A 16443-nucleotide genomic window follows, 5' to 3' on the forward strand; every position below is an offset into this window, starting at 1 on the left:
GCATATGCACGCATATGCTATTGTAGCAAAATAAAAAACATTTATAAAAAGTAGGCGCTTTCTGGCCTCTCTACGTCCCTGCCCAGAAACCGTCCGAAATCCTCTTTCTGAATTTTACGGCCTAAACGTAGCACGGAAAACGTGATCGGAAAGAGGAGAGTGGGGAGGAGGGTATCCATAGAAATAACATCGCCGCTCGCTCCATGTCTATCACCGCGATGCTTTCTCTCTCTAACTGGTGGCCTAAACAAAGGACGGTCAAAGATCGATTGTCCGTCTTTATTTAACCAAAGAGAAAATCGAAGGTTTGAACTAAAACAATCACGTTAAAAGAGAAAAAAAGAAAGAGAGAGAGAGAGAAAGAGTTGCATTAAAATTCAAAAAAATTAAAAAAGCTAATTTTCTTAAAAGTATAATTTGAAGACTTTTTAGTAATAAAGAATTTTGTAAAAATAAAAAGATGGTATATTTATTCGTGGAAAAACATTTATTTCTTCATCATATGATGCAATGTTAATTACAATTATTTTTTAAGTACTGCGAAAAATAAAATGTTCTTTTATTAAAAAACCAAATTATCTCTGTTATTGTTAAATACTTTTTTTATGTAAAAATATAAATATGCAAAATATGGGCATAAACGTATTGATATATATGTATTAATATCAATGTTAATCTAAATAATTCAGACTAAAATAAATAAAAAATTACGCAAAAGTAGACGTAATTAATCATTTGTGCACATTTTCGAGCCCTGTTGTGGATGCAGCACACGCAATACGCGTCAAATTTTATTTAAGCAAAATGGATGCTAGCACGGACAACAACCCACATCCATTTCTCGTGAAATGGATGTGGATTGTTGTCCGTGCTAAAATCCACACTGTTTTTAACGGCGGGTTGCAAAATGAATGTGACATGTAGTTCTCATTCTGGCCAGAATGGATGTGCGTCACTAGTACGGGCGTTTCGAAGCATTATAGGAAAAAGGCCGCCGTTGCCGCTCTCCGGTTCTTCTCTGCTAGCGCGATGATGCAACACGCGATTCGCGATACGAATCGCGAGATTAGAATTGTCTATTTATTCACACAGACGCAATGATGTTTTTATCTAATATATGTTTTTACGCGACCAGCAAATGAGTTATTGAAATTCTACAAGTATTATAAAGCAATATAAGACAAATATTGTCAGTAACGAGTAAAATAAGGTAATGTAAATATCAAATTTTTATTAAATTAAGTCATACAAAATCTAATAAAGATATTTAAAAATCTAATGGCTTTACATTTTCTTTTACTCGTTATTGTTTTTACATATTATTTTATATTTGCTTTTCATAATACGAGCTTATTACTTTTATTTTTATAAATTCTATATTATTTTTTAGAATACTAATGATGAGCAGTAAACAGCGAAAACGGTTTTTACTTTATTATATCTTTTACAAAAGAAAGGTAAAAAAATTGATACAAATATGAAGTAACTTATAGTTTATTTGTGGATTAGATTAAAAAAAACTAATATAAATGAACGAAAACGTCGATGGTGGGTTTGACCTATTAATCAAAAACGTTATGTACAAGGTGATGACTTCATTACTTTATTGAAGAAATGAGACTTTATGATACAGAGGTTCATTTCCAGTATACTCGTCTTACTATTGAAAGTTTTGATAATTTATTACGTATAGTGGGACCCAAAATAGAAAAGATATCAACACATTATCGAGATCCTATATCGGCACGTAGCAGGTTATATTTAACATTGAGGTATGTTTTAATATGTTATTATGTTTTATATACTATGGTTAATATATATTAACAATAATAATAAAGAAAATACCATTTCTCGGTCAAAGCAAATCTTTGGGTGCTTAATATTTTTATATAAATTATTATTTCATATTACTTTATAATTATATTTTTTAACTCCAATCACCATATTGACATATAATTTATAAAACTGAAAAATGTATTAAATAATTTTGATATGAAAATGTTACTAATCACTAATATTTATTTTGACAGAATAATGTCACTTTCTCTTAATTCTTGTATTACTCACATATCTATGATATTCTATGTAAAATTGTATATGTATATTTAATGTTACGTTATTATATTTAGTATCATTTATTATAGGTTTTTGGCTACTGGAGACAGTATGTCTTCTATTGCCTTTGCTTATCGAATAGGACACAGTACTGTTTCTATGATAATATCAGAGGTATGCGAAAGCTTATGGGATGTTCTTCAAAACGAATTATTTAAACCATCCGAATGTGGGTGGAAAAAGTTGCAAAAGAATTTAAAGATTATTGGAACTTTCCGAACTGTATTGGTGCTTTAGACGGTAAACATATAAATGTTAAGGTAATCTATACTATGTATTCAATAATGTGGTTATGCAATTCAATATTCATTAACATTTTTTTGTAGGCTCCACTACATACTGATTCAGTTTTTTATAACTATAAGGGGAATCACAGTATTAATTTAATAGCAGTAGCATCGGTACCATACAAATTTTTAATGGTAGACATAGGTGGAGAAGGTCGGCATTGGCAGAGAAATTTTCAAAAATTTTGTAATAAATTACAGATTGCAACATAATCAATTATACGTACATGCTCCAATTATTACAGAAGGAAAAGCAATGCCTTACATGTTGCTTGCAGATGAAGCTTTTCAATTAAACAGTTTTACATTAAGATCATATCCAAGGAAAACATTGACCAATGAGCAAAACATTTTTAATTATCGATTGAGTCGTGCACAAAGAGTCGTAGAAATTCGGTATTATGCTGGCACGGTGGTGTATTTTTTTAAAACTAATTAATACATCTTTGAAAACTACTGAAAGTATCGTGAAAGCTTATTCTTGCATAATTATTGTATGGACAAAGTCGGATATTATAGTAAAGGTTTTGCTGATAAATTTTGTTATAATGGACAACTTATCCCTGGCAAATGGAGAACAATGGTACAAAATTCTGGTATAAGATCATTACGAAATGATGGCAGTAATACTCATTTCCGTTTTGCAGCTGCTATAAGGAAAAATTTTAAAAATTACTTTTTAGATGAAGGAGCAGTTCCGTGGCAGTGGAACTTAGTTCACGGATGGTGATCCACGGATGGTAGTTCACAGAGTGTAAATATATTTTGAAATAGGTTAGATTACGTTTTATATCAAATGCGTATGTAAATGTGTGTGTAAAAAATATAATATAATTTAGTAAATTCGTGCATTAAATACACTGCCCCTACTAAAAATTTAGGAAAAATTTACCAAACTTTAAACGCTTGTAAAACAAGAAATATTTATGATACAGGGCTGTTTCAAAAAAGGAATTAAAGCTTGAAACCAGTACTTTGAGAAACTTTTAATGCCGATTAAGTGGCATGATTAATTTGCTAATAGCCGATGATAGAACAAAAACTTGCAAAATCGATAAATAGAACGTACAGTTGCTAGAATTGTGTGGAGTGAAGCAGTTGACGTAACTCAATGAGGTAAAAAGCGCGTGAAAGTTTGAATTTTTCCCTTTAAAATGCGATTTTGCGGAACTTGATACGATAATTTTTTACTAAGTTATGCCAATTTGAAAAAAAGTTGTTTTTTACGAGGTAATAATGAATTATGAATTGCAATGTCGCCGTTATCAATGTAAATCACTACAATTCTGTCCAAGACATGTTGTTGGTTTGAAAACATATCCGTGTGTGTGTGTGTGTGTGTGTGTGTGTGTGTGTGTATGTGTGTGTATGTGTTTGCATACCACAAGAATAAGGACCCCGTGGTACGTCAATTCCACAGTATTTAAAGATTCCAAACCCTCTTTGTGGTGTGTGTGTGTGTGTGTGTGTGTGTGTGTGTGTGTGTGTGTGTGAGGGGAGTATGTGTGTATTTGCATACCACAAGGATAAAGAGCCTGTGGTTCGTCAATTCCACAGTATTTAAAGACTCCAAACCCTCCTTGTGGATTGTGTGTGTGTGTGTGTGTGTGTGTGTGTGTATGTGTATGTGTGTGTATGTATTTGCATACCACAAGGATAAGGACCCCGTGGTTCGTTAACTCCTCTGTCAGCAGTGTCCCGAATTTGTATTACACTGTGTTCAGATACTGTCTCAAGCGGTTGTTCGGGACACCGCCGACAGAGAGCCAAGCAAAGAAGCTCTCTCATAAGAAAAATTTGCATACAATGCATTAAATGTAATTATCACATCCGTGGAAAATCTAGCAGATTTTTGATTGTGCCAAAATCCTTAAAGAAAATCTTCATAAACTTGTACTGTGTCGGGAAATTTTTTTCCTTGATTTTTTCCTTTTGAGACGTTTTGTGCGACTTTAATTTAAATTATGCAATGTCTCGTCCGGATGGATAACTCATGTAGTGCGCTCCCCTGCGCAAGCATTAACAGGCGATTTTAAAAGATTGAGAAAGCGCGCGCGTGTCGCGCCACCGCCGTGCGCTCGGGTCCCCGCCGCGCGTGTGCTTCATTGTTTTCCTGTTGTGCACAGCGTTAACAGTGCGTTTAGTTTTTGATCCTTGTTAAGAATAGTTTACTCTAGCCAGATGGGTAAATCCGATCGTAAGTCAAGGAAGAGAAAGAGGTCCGAGTCTAGAGACCGTTTTGCAGGATTGGAAGATAAGTTATCGCATCTTATCGAGATTTTATCCAGGAGTGAGGTTAGGGTCCCCCGCGGCTCTTCCTCTTTGTCATTTTCGCAGTCGGAACAGACGTCCCAGGAGGTTCGGGAGGTAAGCGACGAGGAAACTTCAAGGGTCAGCTTGAAGGATGAAAGCGACAATGATCCGGAATCCATCTCGATAGTTCGAGAGAGGTTGAAAGATCCATACGTCTCAGGTGTGTATGACATCCCAGTTCCGTATACCGGACAGAGGAGTTGACACAACCTTTTCCGACTAATCGGAATACCCCCTCGGTTTTGCAGCAACAGTGATTGACCCGTCGACGGAACAATCACCTTCTTTGCCTCCTCCGACAAACGCTGCGGCCCCGGCTTCCACGGGGCCTGACGAGGTTTCGGTGGATCTTTCCAAGGATCTGTTCGGATTCAGAGGCAACGGACCTTCGACCTTGGAACAATATGGTCAGCCAGAAATGGACTGACCTTACCCGTAAGGGTTTGCCTACGAGTCAGCGGGAGGTCTTACTCAAGAAGTATTCTCCCCCCGAAGATTTCGCTTTCCTCAGGGCTCCCAAACTCAACCTTGAGTGTAAATCGGCATTAAAAAACAATGTCATAGTTAAAAGGGACGAGTACAGCTGTTTAAATCAAAATCAGGTAGGTACCGCCCTGTTCGCCTTAGGAGAAGCAATATCTGACCTCCTCAGACCAGAAATACAGCAATTTCTCAACCCGGACGTTCGAATGGCAATTAGTAAAATCGCTGACGGCGCTCAGCTCTTGGCGGATCTTTTCTATCGCCTCTCTTTGTCAAGAAGAGCCCTGATAAAACCGGCCTTTAATACCTTGGCCAAGTCCACTGCAGACGCCATTCCAGCGGACAATTTTCTGTTTGGCTCTTCCTTTGGTGAAGAAATAAAAAAGGCAACATCAATGGAGAAATCGGCCAGGGATATTGTTAGCACATCCTTGACGATCTCCAAGAGGGTGCAGCAACCGATTAAATTACCGGCACAGACGGCTCCATCCACGTCGGGAAACTCCCGAGCCCCTGCTTCGAAAACGAAACCGTCGGCGACAAGGAGAACAGGGGCGTCGAGCAGCAGTCGCCGATCGTCGGTCTATCAGAGATCGAGGTCGAGGAGGCGTTAGTTGACAGCCAGGTAAACATTGCTGGCAGACTAAGCTCTTTCATTTCAAAATGGATGAAAATTACGACCGATCCCGTAATCTTGCAAGGAATCTGCGGTTACAAGCTGCCTTTTAGGCACCATCCCCCTCTCCAGGCATCCGAGCCGTCAATCCACCTTTCAGAGACAGAAGTCTCAATATGCCGTCAGGAAATCGCTAGACTCTGTAGCAAAGGTGCGATAGAGCCAGTATCAGGCTGTGAAGGCCAATTTCTGTCATCCTTTTTTGTAGTCAGGAAACCTTTCGGGAGGTGGAGGTTTATCCTTAATTTAAAGGGCTTGAATAAATTTATTATTGCTCCACATTTCAAAATGGAGAATTGGAAGACAGTCATTCGTCTTCTTTCTCCAGGTGACTTCCTCGCCTCGGTCGATCTGCAGGATGCCTACTATCTTGTACCGGTCTGTCCGGAGCATAGGAAATTTCTCCGATTTAAATTTCAAAATCAGCTTTTCCAATTCAGGGTTCTGCCTTTTGGCCTCGCTTCGGCTCCTTATATTTTTACAAAAATTTCAAAGCCTGTAATATCATCCTTGAGAGAGAAGGGCTTCCTGTCAGTCGTCTATCTGGACGACTTTCTTCTTCTTGCACCGTCTCACGCGGCATGTATACGAAATATTTCTGCAACCATAGATCTTCTAGCTTCTTTGGGATTTTTAATTAATAAACAGAAAAGTGTTCTTTCTCCATCGAAATCCTGTCGGTTTTTAGGCCTCATATTCAATTCAGAGCAGCTCTCCATTTCTATACCTTTGGACAAAAGAAATAATCTTTTACAATTAACTCTTTATTTTTTAAATATTAACTCTTGCAGGATTCGACGTTTTGCTAGCTACATTGGATCTCTGATTTCAGTCTGTCCAGCGGTGCAATATGGAATTCTACATACCAAGAGATTGGAGAGAGCAAAATTTTTAGCCCTCGCAGCTGCAGAGGAAAATTTTGAGGCCCGTATGGTCCTGCCGGAATCAATTAAAGAAGATCTATGGTGGTGGCAAGCAATCTTCGAAGACCTTTCCCAGTGTAACTTCATTCGCTCAGGTCACTTCAGCTTAGAAATTTTTACAGACGCCTCCCTAACGGGCTGGGGAGCCGTTTCGGGTGAATCTCGCACCCATGGGTTTTGGTCTGCAGAGGACAGACAAAATCACATCAATTTCTTAGAACTCCTTGCCGTCTTTCACGCTTTGAGATGTTTCGCATCTCACCTAAGAAATTGTAATCTTCTAATAAGACTAGATAACTCCACCGCTCTTTCATACATAAATCGAATGGGGTCAATTAAGTTTCCCATCTATCAGAGCTTGCTCGCAAAATTTGGGAATGGTGCGCAGAGCGCAATCTATATATTTATGCCTCGTATATTCCATCGGCCCAGAATTTTGAAGCAGATGCGGAATCACGCGTTGTCTCAGAAGAGACGGAATGGTCCTTGAGCCGAGATTCTTTCGATAAGATCGAGTCCTCTCTAGATCCTTTCGACATCGATTTATTCGCTTCATCAATAAATGCGAAATGCCCACGATTTGTGTCCTGGTTTCCAGACCCGCTAGCTTTTACAGTGGATGCATTCTCACTAAATTGGAGTGAGTTTCGCTTCTTTGCATTTCCCCCTTTCGCTTTAATTCTGCGAGTTCTTCGAAAGATCATTACGGACAGAGCGGAAGGAGTCATAGTGGTTCCCTGGTGGCCCGCTCAACCTTGGTTCCCACTGTTTATCCGTCTTATTATCGATCAACCAGTCTATCTCGAGCCGAACATTAATATGTTAACATCTCCTTTCAGGGAGATTCATCCGGCTTGGGACAGGATTACCCTGGCAGCTGCGAGATTATCCGCCAGGCCTTCATAGCCAAAGGTACACCGACATCGGCAATGGAGGTAACACTTGCGTCCATCACGCAAGCCACGAAGACTCAATACTCCAGGCCGATTAAACTTTGGTGGCTTTATTGCAAGCAAAATCAAATTGACTGCTTCTGTCCATCGCCTTCGGCAGTCCTAGAATTCTTATCAATATCAGCTGCCAGTAGTCGATCCTACTCCAGCCTAAATACGGTTCGTTCGGCCGTTTCCTTAATTTCGGTGAACGAGATAGGTTCTCAGCCGCTTGGAAGGAGATTCTTCAGGGGGATTGCGGCACTAAAGTCGCAACGTCCACGCTACGACTTTATCTGGGATACGGCCCCAGTAGTTACCCGCTTGGCCTCTCTATATCCCCACGACAATCTCTCACTGGAATTACTCTCAAGAAAGCTTGCAACCTTGCTTGCACTCACAACTGCTCAAAGGTTGCAGACATTGGCGGCAATACAAACTTCGAATATCTCCTTTGCGGATTCTTTGGTTATTAAAATCCCAGCAAGGATCAAAACTTCCGGAGTCGGAAAATATCAACCCTTGCTTGTTTTTAAACCCTTTCTGGACAAACCGGAGCTATGCCTTTTTTCCATAGTTAAATCTTATCTGGACCGCACGCAGAGTCTCAGACGGGGAGAAATAGATTCTCTTTTTATCTCTACTCGTCCACCGCATAAACCAGTCACTTCTCAGTCCCTGGGTCGGTGGATTAAGACCGAACTAGCAGCTGCGGGCATAGATACTTCCATTTTCTCGGTCTACTCAACTCGCCATGCTTCGACCTCTCGAGCGGCCAGCAAAGGCATTAGCTTACAGGAAATCCGTAGGACTGCTGGCTGGAGCAGTTCCTCCGAAGTCTTTGCGCGCTTCTATAAGCGCCCGATAATTAGCGAACCGGCCTTTCAAGCATCTATTCTTAATCCTACATAAGAATTTTTATTAAAAATATTGTAAGCCTAAAGAAGTTCAAGTTATAACACACTCTTTCTATATCATTAAACCTTAACTAGACAAATCTGAGGCTTTAAATATCTACATGAGTTATCCATCCGGACGAGACGTTGCATAATTAATAAGTTGAACGAACTTACCTAAGTGAAGTTCGACTGTAATTATGCTGTCTCGTCCGGATGGATAACTCCCTCCCCTCCCAACCCCTCTTTCAGATTTGTAGCTTTAAAAATATGAAGCACACGCGCGGCGGGGACCCGAGCGCGCGGCGGTGGCGCGACACGCGCGCGCTTTCTCAATCTTTTAAAATCGCCTGTTAATGCTTGCGCAGGGGAGCGCACTACATGAGTTATCCATCCGGACGAGACAGCATAATTACAGTCGAACTTCACTTAGATAAGTTCGTTCAACTTATTAATTATAATTAATTTTTTTGCCTTCGAATTATTGATTAATTATGACGACAATAGATCCTGAAAAAGCTGCCTAAGTTGCTTTAATTGAAGATGGCAAAATTCGAAGGTATGTTGCTGAAGCACTTGATTTGTTAGTGTCTACTGTGCAACGTGCTTACGCTAGGTACTTAGACACCAATTCTTTCCAGAGAAGGTCTAGTTCGGGACGACCTCGATGTACCACAAATAATGATGATCGATTTATTGTTTTTAATTCATTAAGAGATAGACATTGAGCAGCTGTCCAAATTCAAAATAATTTAAGGGATGTCCACAACACGAATGTATCCGTTAACACTGTTCGGTGAAGATTAGCGAAACAAAATCTGTTTTCGCATAAGCCAGCGACTGTGCTTTTGCTTACACGTCGTTATCGTGTAGCTCGACTCAATTTTGCACATGAGCATAGAGACCGGACTTACGCAGACTGGAGCAAAGTACTCTTTAACGATGAAAGTCATTTTTGTCTTTATTCTTCAGATGGACGAGAACGAATTTATCGTCGCAGTAGAGAACGTATTGCAGATTGCACTGTAAGTCAGAGACGTAGCTACAATGGAGGCGATGTAATGATTTGGGCAGGAATTTCAGCGAATGCTCATACAGATCTGCATTTCTTTGACAGGAACATAAACGTAGTTGTATACGTGGAAGAAATACTCATTCCATACGTTGTTCTGTACGCACCCTTTATTAGAGATAATTTCTTGTTTATGCAAGACAATGCTCGACCACACATTGCGAGAAGTGTGCTTGATTTCTTGGACAAAGCTGGCATAAACCGACTCGATTGGCCAGCAAATAGTCCAGATTTAAATCCCATAGAACACTTATGGGACAACCTTAGTAGGAAAATACAAAATCACGTACATGCTCCTCAAACACTGCGAGAACTTCAAAGAATTCTTGAAAACGAGTGGAATACGATAACGCAGGATGAAATTAAAGGACTAATAAGAAGTATGCCTCATCGTATGAATGAAGTAATACGCGCACGAGGAGGTCATACTCATTATTAGTGCACATGCGCGCACGCACACACACATACCACAAGGAGGGTTTGGAGTCTTTAAATACTGTGAAATTGACAAACCACGGGGTCCTTATCCTTGTGGTATGCAAATACACACACACACACACAATCCACAAGAAGGGTTTGGAGTCTTTAAATACTGTGGAATTGACGAACCACGGGGTCCTTATCCTTGTCGTATGCAAACACACACACACACACGGATATGTTTTTAAACCAACAACATGTCTTGGATAGAATTGTAGTGATTTGCATTGATAATGGCGACATTGCAATTCATAATTTATTATTATTTTGTAAAACACAATTTTTCTTCAAATTGGCATAACTTAGCAAAAAATTATCATATCGAGTTCCACAAAATCGCATTTGGAAGGGAAAAATTTGAACTTTCACGCATTTTTTATCTCATTGAGTTACGTCAACTGCTTCACTCCACACAACTCTAGAAACTGCACGTTCTATTTATCGATTTTGCAAGTTTTCGTTCTATCATCGGCTATTAGCAAATTAATCATACCACTTAATCGACATTAAAAATTTCTCAAAATACTGGTTTTAAGCTTTAATTTCTTTTTTGAAACACCCCTATATCATAAATATTTTCCCAGCAAACACAGAAAATAATAGTTATATAACTTGTGTGTGTCACGTTATATAACGAATTTTTACAATCTAGCAATATTGTAGTTATATAAAATTGAATTGTTGATATTACAACACAATAACAGTCATATAACTGCCGCTTATCAAGTTTATATAACAAACATTTTATTTTAATAATATAACTGTTATAAAATTGAATTATTAATACGACTCCTCCCTGCCAAAAATGTGCGATTAAAACCGATTAAAACGGAATCCTTTTTAATTGATTTTAATCTGTTTTAATCGATTCCATCCACGAGCAGATTAAAAAGTAATCGGTTTTAATTATATACGAATCGTAATTGATTTTAATATCGCTTTCGTGAATTATTTAAGTATAATGCATAATATAAAATTTTTAAAAAATTTTAATTTATTTGCATTAAGACTCCTAAATACTTTCAGCGACCACTTTTCAAAATCCTGATATTAGTAGCGAGAAATGATATGCTGAAACGTTGAAAATTCTTGCGTGCTATTTTTTAAATAAAAAGCTATTTTGATAAAATAACATTGTACATCATTTTTACTAACTTGTAAAATTGTTCGGAAACTATTTTTTTCTTGTCGGTTGTCAAGTATTATTAATTGCCAAAAAAAACATAGCTTTCGGACAATTTTACAAATTTGTTAACGTGATTTATAGTGTTGTCATCAAAATATCTATTTAAAAATGGTACATAAGAATTGTTAGCTTCTCAACGTGTCACATCGCATTAAAATTTGATTTAATTATAATTTATAAAATTCTGTAATTTTGAATTGAAATGAATTTAACAAGTGAGTTCTGGCGCCACCACTAGGTGGCCACGCCGTGAGAGATTTTCTCGTGAGTCGAGTGCGGTCACATGCGTTATATCTAGGCGCCACGACGGCCGACTCCCCAGCTCATACTTCAGTGAGACTTTTAGGAGCCGCTTATTGTAACCTCGAAACGGATACTCGCTCTCACTTTTTTCAAACATGATGTGTATGTGTGGAACGCTGTTCCATATAAAATTTTATATTTTTATGTGTAAATAACAATTTGTATTGTTATTTAATTTTGTACTTAAATGAAATGTTTAATTCAAATTTTATCTTTTTTTAATCCTTGTTAACGAAAAGGATACAAGAAATATTTTTTGTAAATTAAACATTTATTACATTTACATTAATGTATTTTGTTTTAATAAATCTATCTGGCTTTCGATTGAGTTTTTATTTTCAATCGGTTTTAATACTATATTTTTGGTGCAGAAATCCCGATCGATTCGGATTACTTTTTTTTTTATCGGTTTTAATCGTACATTTTCGATAGGGCTGTATAACAAATATGATACAACTGTTATGTAACTGTTATTTTTCTTATGAGTGGGAAATTACAACTAACATGGACATTACATGTAACGCGCATGTTATATTGCGTGTTACTTTTGATTTTATTTTATTAACATTGCCGTTATGTAACTGTGTTTGCTGGGTTCTGTTTTACAAGCGTTTAAAATTTGCTAAAGTTTTTAGTGTACCGCTTTTTTTGGTGGGTAGTGTGTAACGTTACGTCTCTCCGCCGTGCCACCACTCCGGTCCAAACGCCGAACGCAACGCGTAAGACCGAGCACGTGCACGCGCTCAGCTAAGCTTGCCGTGATCTCGCGCTACCATGCGTGTCGCGCGCCACGTTCGGCAAACGCTCCTACTCCGGCCGGCCCTACCGCGCGTGCTGATTGGTACTTGCGACCGCGCGGACCGCTATATAAGCCGGCAGCGGGCAGCCGAAATCAGATCGCTCCGAGCCACCGATCTCGAACCTACTCCGCTCCTGCGCCGGGTATTCTTGACGCTCCTTAGCTTGGGCATTCTCAAGCACTTCCTCGGGAACGGGCATTCTCGTCGGTCCTAACGGCTGGGAATACTCGGCCGATCCCATCCTCCGTCCGCGACGGGAATACTCGTCGTCTCCTCGGCTGGGTATTCTCGGCCAATCGAAACCGTCCGTCCCGCAATTCCGTTCTCGGGGATTCTCGAGACCAGCACCGTCATCGGGAATGCTCGACGCCGTTCTCCGGCTCAATTCCGCAAACCTGTTCTCTACGGGGTGACAACATTCCGCAGGGAGAGACCGCTTAGGTCTCCACCGTCGACCGCTCTCGCGTATCGCGGAACTATCCGCTGCACCGAACACTTCCGATTCCACGATCGCGACCGACCGTCGCGCGGGCCAATCACGGCCCGTTTAACCGTAAGATAAGTTAGCCGCTTCACGGCAACTCCGACCGTTACTTCCGAGCGCCTGGCGCATAATGCCTGTCCGCCCGTTGCTATAATTATCCGAGTCCGTTCTTTAGTATTAAGTGACACCGCGAATTATATTTTCTTGTCCGTGGAACCGATTATTGTTTAACCGAGCAATCCCGATTGCTACCTCCGAGCGCATAGCGCATGACACGTATCCGTCTGTTTCCAGAGTTGCTAAAATCCGTTTATTCTAAATGTCTAGATATTAAGTACGCCGCGAATACATTGTGACCGTGCTCTTAGTTTCACGCGGGCCGACGATCGCGCAATTAAGCACTCCAGTGCCGTAATACTAATCGTGGAGTTCAGTATTATCCGATAACGATATCGGAACCTTATGATTCTTTTGTACTAAACCATAGCAAAATATATTTAAACTATTTCGTTTTCACTACCAAACCACAGCGTTATCATTGGACACGAACCCGGACATCCGGCGAGCACATCCGAGCAACCGATCCTGAACATAAATCCCGTAACCTCCGACACCGAGAAACTACCAGCGTTACAAGTGTATTTTGGAAAGACGATATCTTTATTACCTTACAATATATATATATATATATATATATATATATAACATCATTATATATATTATACAATATTGTTTTTATTTATTGTAATTTATCTTAATGAATTTGTTCGTGTCAAAAGTTTTATTTTCTATATTTTTAAGAAAAATTTTAAGAAATTGAGTATTTGTAAAACTGAACTTAAAAATAAAAATAATTTAATAAACTTTATTAATAAAATTTAAAAAATAAACAAAAAATTTTTACATTGCACTTAGTTTTTTTGTTACACTTATACTTTAATATTGTTTTAAAGTATATAAAAAAGTAATAAATATTTATTTTTGGTGTACACTTATATTTTTATACTTTAATACTGTTTTAAAATATATGAAAAAATATTAAATATTTATTTTTGATGTTCTTCAGCTTTTTTTCCAGTTTTATAAACTCACTCATAATATTATGCGTTGCTTCTAAATAAAATTGTCTGTTAAATTTTTTTAAACGTGTTTTAATAAAATTACAAAATGCAGCTGCTTTACTTTGGGGTTGTGCAACTTGTCCCATAATAAACTCTTTGAATCTATCAGATTGTTCTGTAGACGACTTTTTGAAAGCATCCGATTTCTTCCTTTTCTGTGAGTTGCTTGCAGACAACAAAGGAGTTGAACTTCGACTGGATGGCGATGAAGGAAAAAAGTCTCACATTGCGCAATTTTAGTTTTTGATGACCATGCTAATGTACTGATACATTAATTTCTATCTCTATCTATTGCAAATATAATAATAATAGAAATATCATTATAGATCTCAACAGATAGTGTCATGAAAATAAATATAAAATAGTTACTTTTTAATAATGTTGGAGATCTGCTTTCTATACATATCTCTTCTATATAGCTTTTGTCTGCATTCGATTTTGAATAACATTTAAATTTATTTAAATCTGTAATCACTTGTATATTGCTGAATGTTCTAAAAAGATAAGCAAAAATAGTTTTATACAACATATCTGTATAAACTTAACTCTAATTTATTCTAAATCGCTACCAGTTATTATGAAAATAATACTACTAATACAAGATATAAAATACAAGATGTAATTAAAAGCTCTGACCAAACTTGAATAGTAGATACTATATGTATAAAGTATTATATATGTATATATACATGTGTAATACATACATACATACACATATCAATAAAAAGTTCATATACACAGAAAACTTTTTTTCAAGATTAATTTTATATAAATTTCGTTTAGAGATATAATTTAATAAAATATGATCAAATCTTTTGATTGCATCCTGTATATAGTAATAGAAATAATGAAAATTATTTAAACAAACTGATATCTTTCAAAGTTTTAAACACACCTTCTGTGTTCTGTGATCGGTTTTAAAAATTGCATTTGTTTATGATATTTCCAATTTGTTATTTTCTTTGTGGCTGCACTACCACTTGCAATATAACTTCTCTCATTTTTATATTTCCTCAAAAATGTATCACGTAAATTTTGCTATTTTTTTGGAAAATTTTTGAATCTGCATCTTTTTGAGGAAAAATTGTATATTAATATATGTTATATTATGTATAATATATTAAGTAATAAATGCTAAATAATTTTTAAATTCATAATATAAAATCTATATAAAATATGCAATATAAAAAAAATATAAAAAGAATCTAGGCATACATACTGACGGCTTTACCAACTTTTTCCCATGATTTTCGAATTGTATTCATTCCTCTCATTTTTATATCTAATCTATGATCCCATAAACACGGCCTCTCTTGCACTTCTAATATTAATATTTCTTCGAACACGTGTGAGTTTATTGTTAAAAAATCATTATCGGGTTGAAAATTGTATATATGAAAATTATTTACAATAATAATAAAATTGTGAAATGTTTAAGAGAAAGACAAGGAACCGTCACAGCTGAATTTTCCATCTTAGTTCTAAATAAAACTGTATTTAAGACTAAAAATAAAACCGCCGTGCAATTTGAAAAATGTATTATATATAAGATCACATAAGAAATATTATGCATTAAGAGCTTGTTTCGTTCCTTAACTGTTCTCTTCAATTAATTGTATTATAAGTATTTATTTAAAGTGACTATTAAAATAAGTATTATCATTAAGTAACATGCCTAATCTTTAATTCTTTAATGAATTGATTAATATTTATACTTACATCAATATTTTCTGTATCAAATTCTCCTGCTTCGTCTAAATATTCGTAGTTTTCACAATCTGACATGTTTCTTATTATCTTTAAATTCTTTATATTTTTAAATTTCTTTGTGCACGTCTTGTGTCCCGTGTCTGCTGCAGTCTACCGGTATCTGTAACGGGATTCTGTAACTCTTTAGCGACAATTCGGTATCGTTATAGCGTCGTTACGCAGATATTATACATGATAGAAAAGCTGCGCACCGACACTGTAACGATACCGAATTGTCATAACGAGTTAGAGAATCCCAGCCCTGTAGGCCTATTCTCTAACTTCATAACGACAATTCGGTATCGTTGCAGCGTCGTTGCGCACAGAATATAAATAGTAGAAAAGCTGCGCAACGACACGTAACGATATCCCTAGCTGTCGTTAAGAGTTACAGAATACGCCTACTGCCCGTGTTGATTTGTTATTTGTGTCGATTAGAGGATTAGGTTGGGTTGTGTCATTGTGGAAGAAACAAGGTGTGCTCGTTTCTTGAACGCATTTTTGTCACGTTCTGCGTAGTGACTGAAATCCGCCATCTTACAATCATAGATATCAAACGCGCGTAATTTTGATTTTACGATGCTGTCGTGTGCAATAAAAAATTCTAAAAATAATTTTTGAAA

The 16443-nt window shown here is 37.2% G+C and overlaps 1 protein-coding gene and 1 long non-coding RNA gene across 2 annotated transcripts; one reads left to right on the forward strand and one right to left on the reverse strand.

Annotated features, from left to right (window-relative positions):
- Positions 1–648: 648 nt before the first annotated feature.
- LOC105205140 lies at positions 649–3370 on the forward strand. The gene is made up of 4 exons (XM_026141210.2): positions 649–1772; positions 2145–2375; positions 2442–2556; positions 2648–3370. The coding sequence occupies exons 2-4, from the start codon at positions 2283–2285 to the stop codon at positions 2839–2841; spliced, it is 402 nt and encodes a 133-aa protein (XP_025996995.1). The 5' UTR covers positions 649–1772; positions 2145–2282; the 3' UTR covers positions 2842–3370.
- Positions 3371–13961: 10591 nt separating this feature from the next.
- LOC113005517 lies at positions 13962–15906 on the reverse strand. Its single transcript, XR_003269514.2, has 5 exons — positions 15791–15906; positions 15291–15407; positions 14967–15140; positions 14441–14565; positions 13962–14359 (listed from the first exon to the last, which is right to left on the reverse strand). It is a non-coding gene; the product is annotated as an uncharacterized LOC113005517 (long non-coding RNA).
- Between the last annotated feature and the right edge of the window lie 537 nt (positions 15907–16443).

Source organism: Solenopsis invicta, chromosome 2 (assembly GCF_016802725.1).
Source record: "Solenopsis invicta isolate M01_SB chromosome 2, UNIL_Sinv_3.0, whole genome shotgun sequence".
Taxonomy (NCBI): domain Eukaryota; kingdom Metazoa; phylum Arthropoda; class Insecta; order Hymenoptera; family Formicidae; genus Solenopsis; species Solenopsis invicta.

Bases quoted from the DNA above. Each gene is read 5' to 3' on its own strand.
- LOC105205140 (XM_026141210.2), top strand. From the start codon at position 2,283: ATGTGGGTGGAAAAAGTTGCAAAAGAATTTAAAGATTATTGGAACTTT. The intron at 2,376-2,441 runs GTAATCTATACT...ATTTTTTTGTAG, and splicing joins GTAAACATATAAATGTTAAG to GCTCCACTACATACTGATTC. The intron at 2,557-2,647 runs GTCGGCATTGGC...CAATTATTACAG, and splicing joins GGTAGACATAGGTGGAGAAG to AAGGAAAAGCAATGCCTTAC.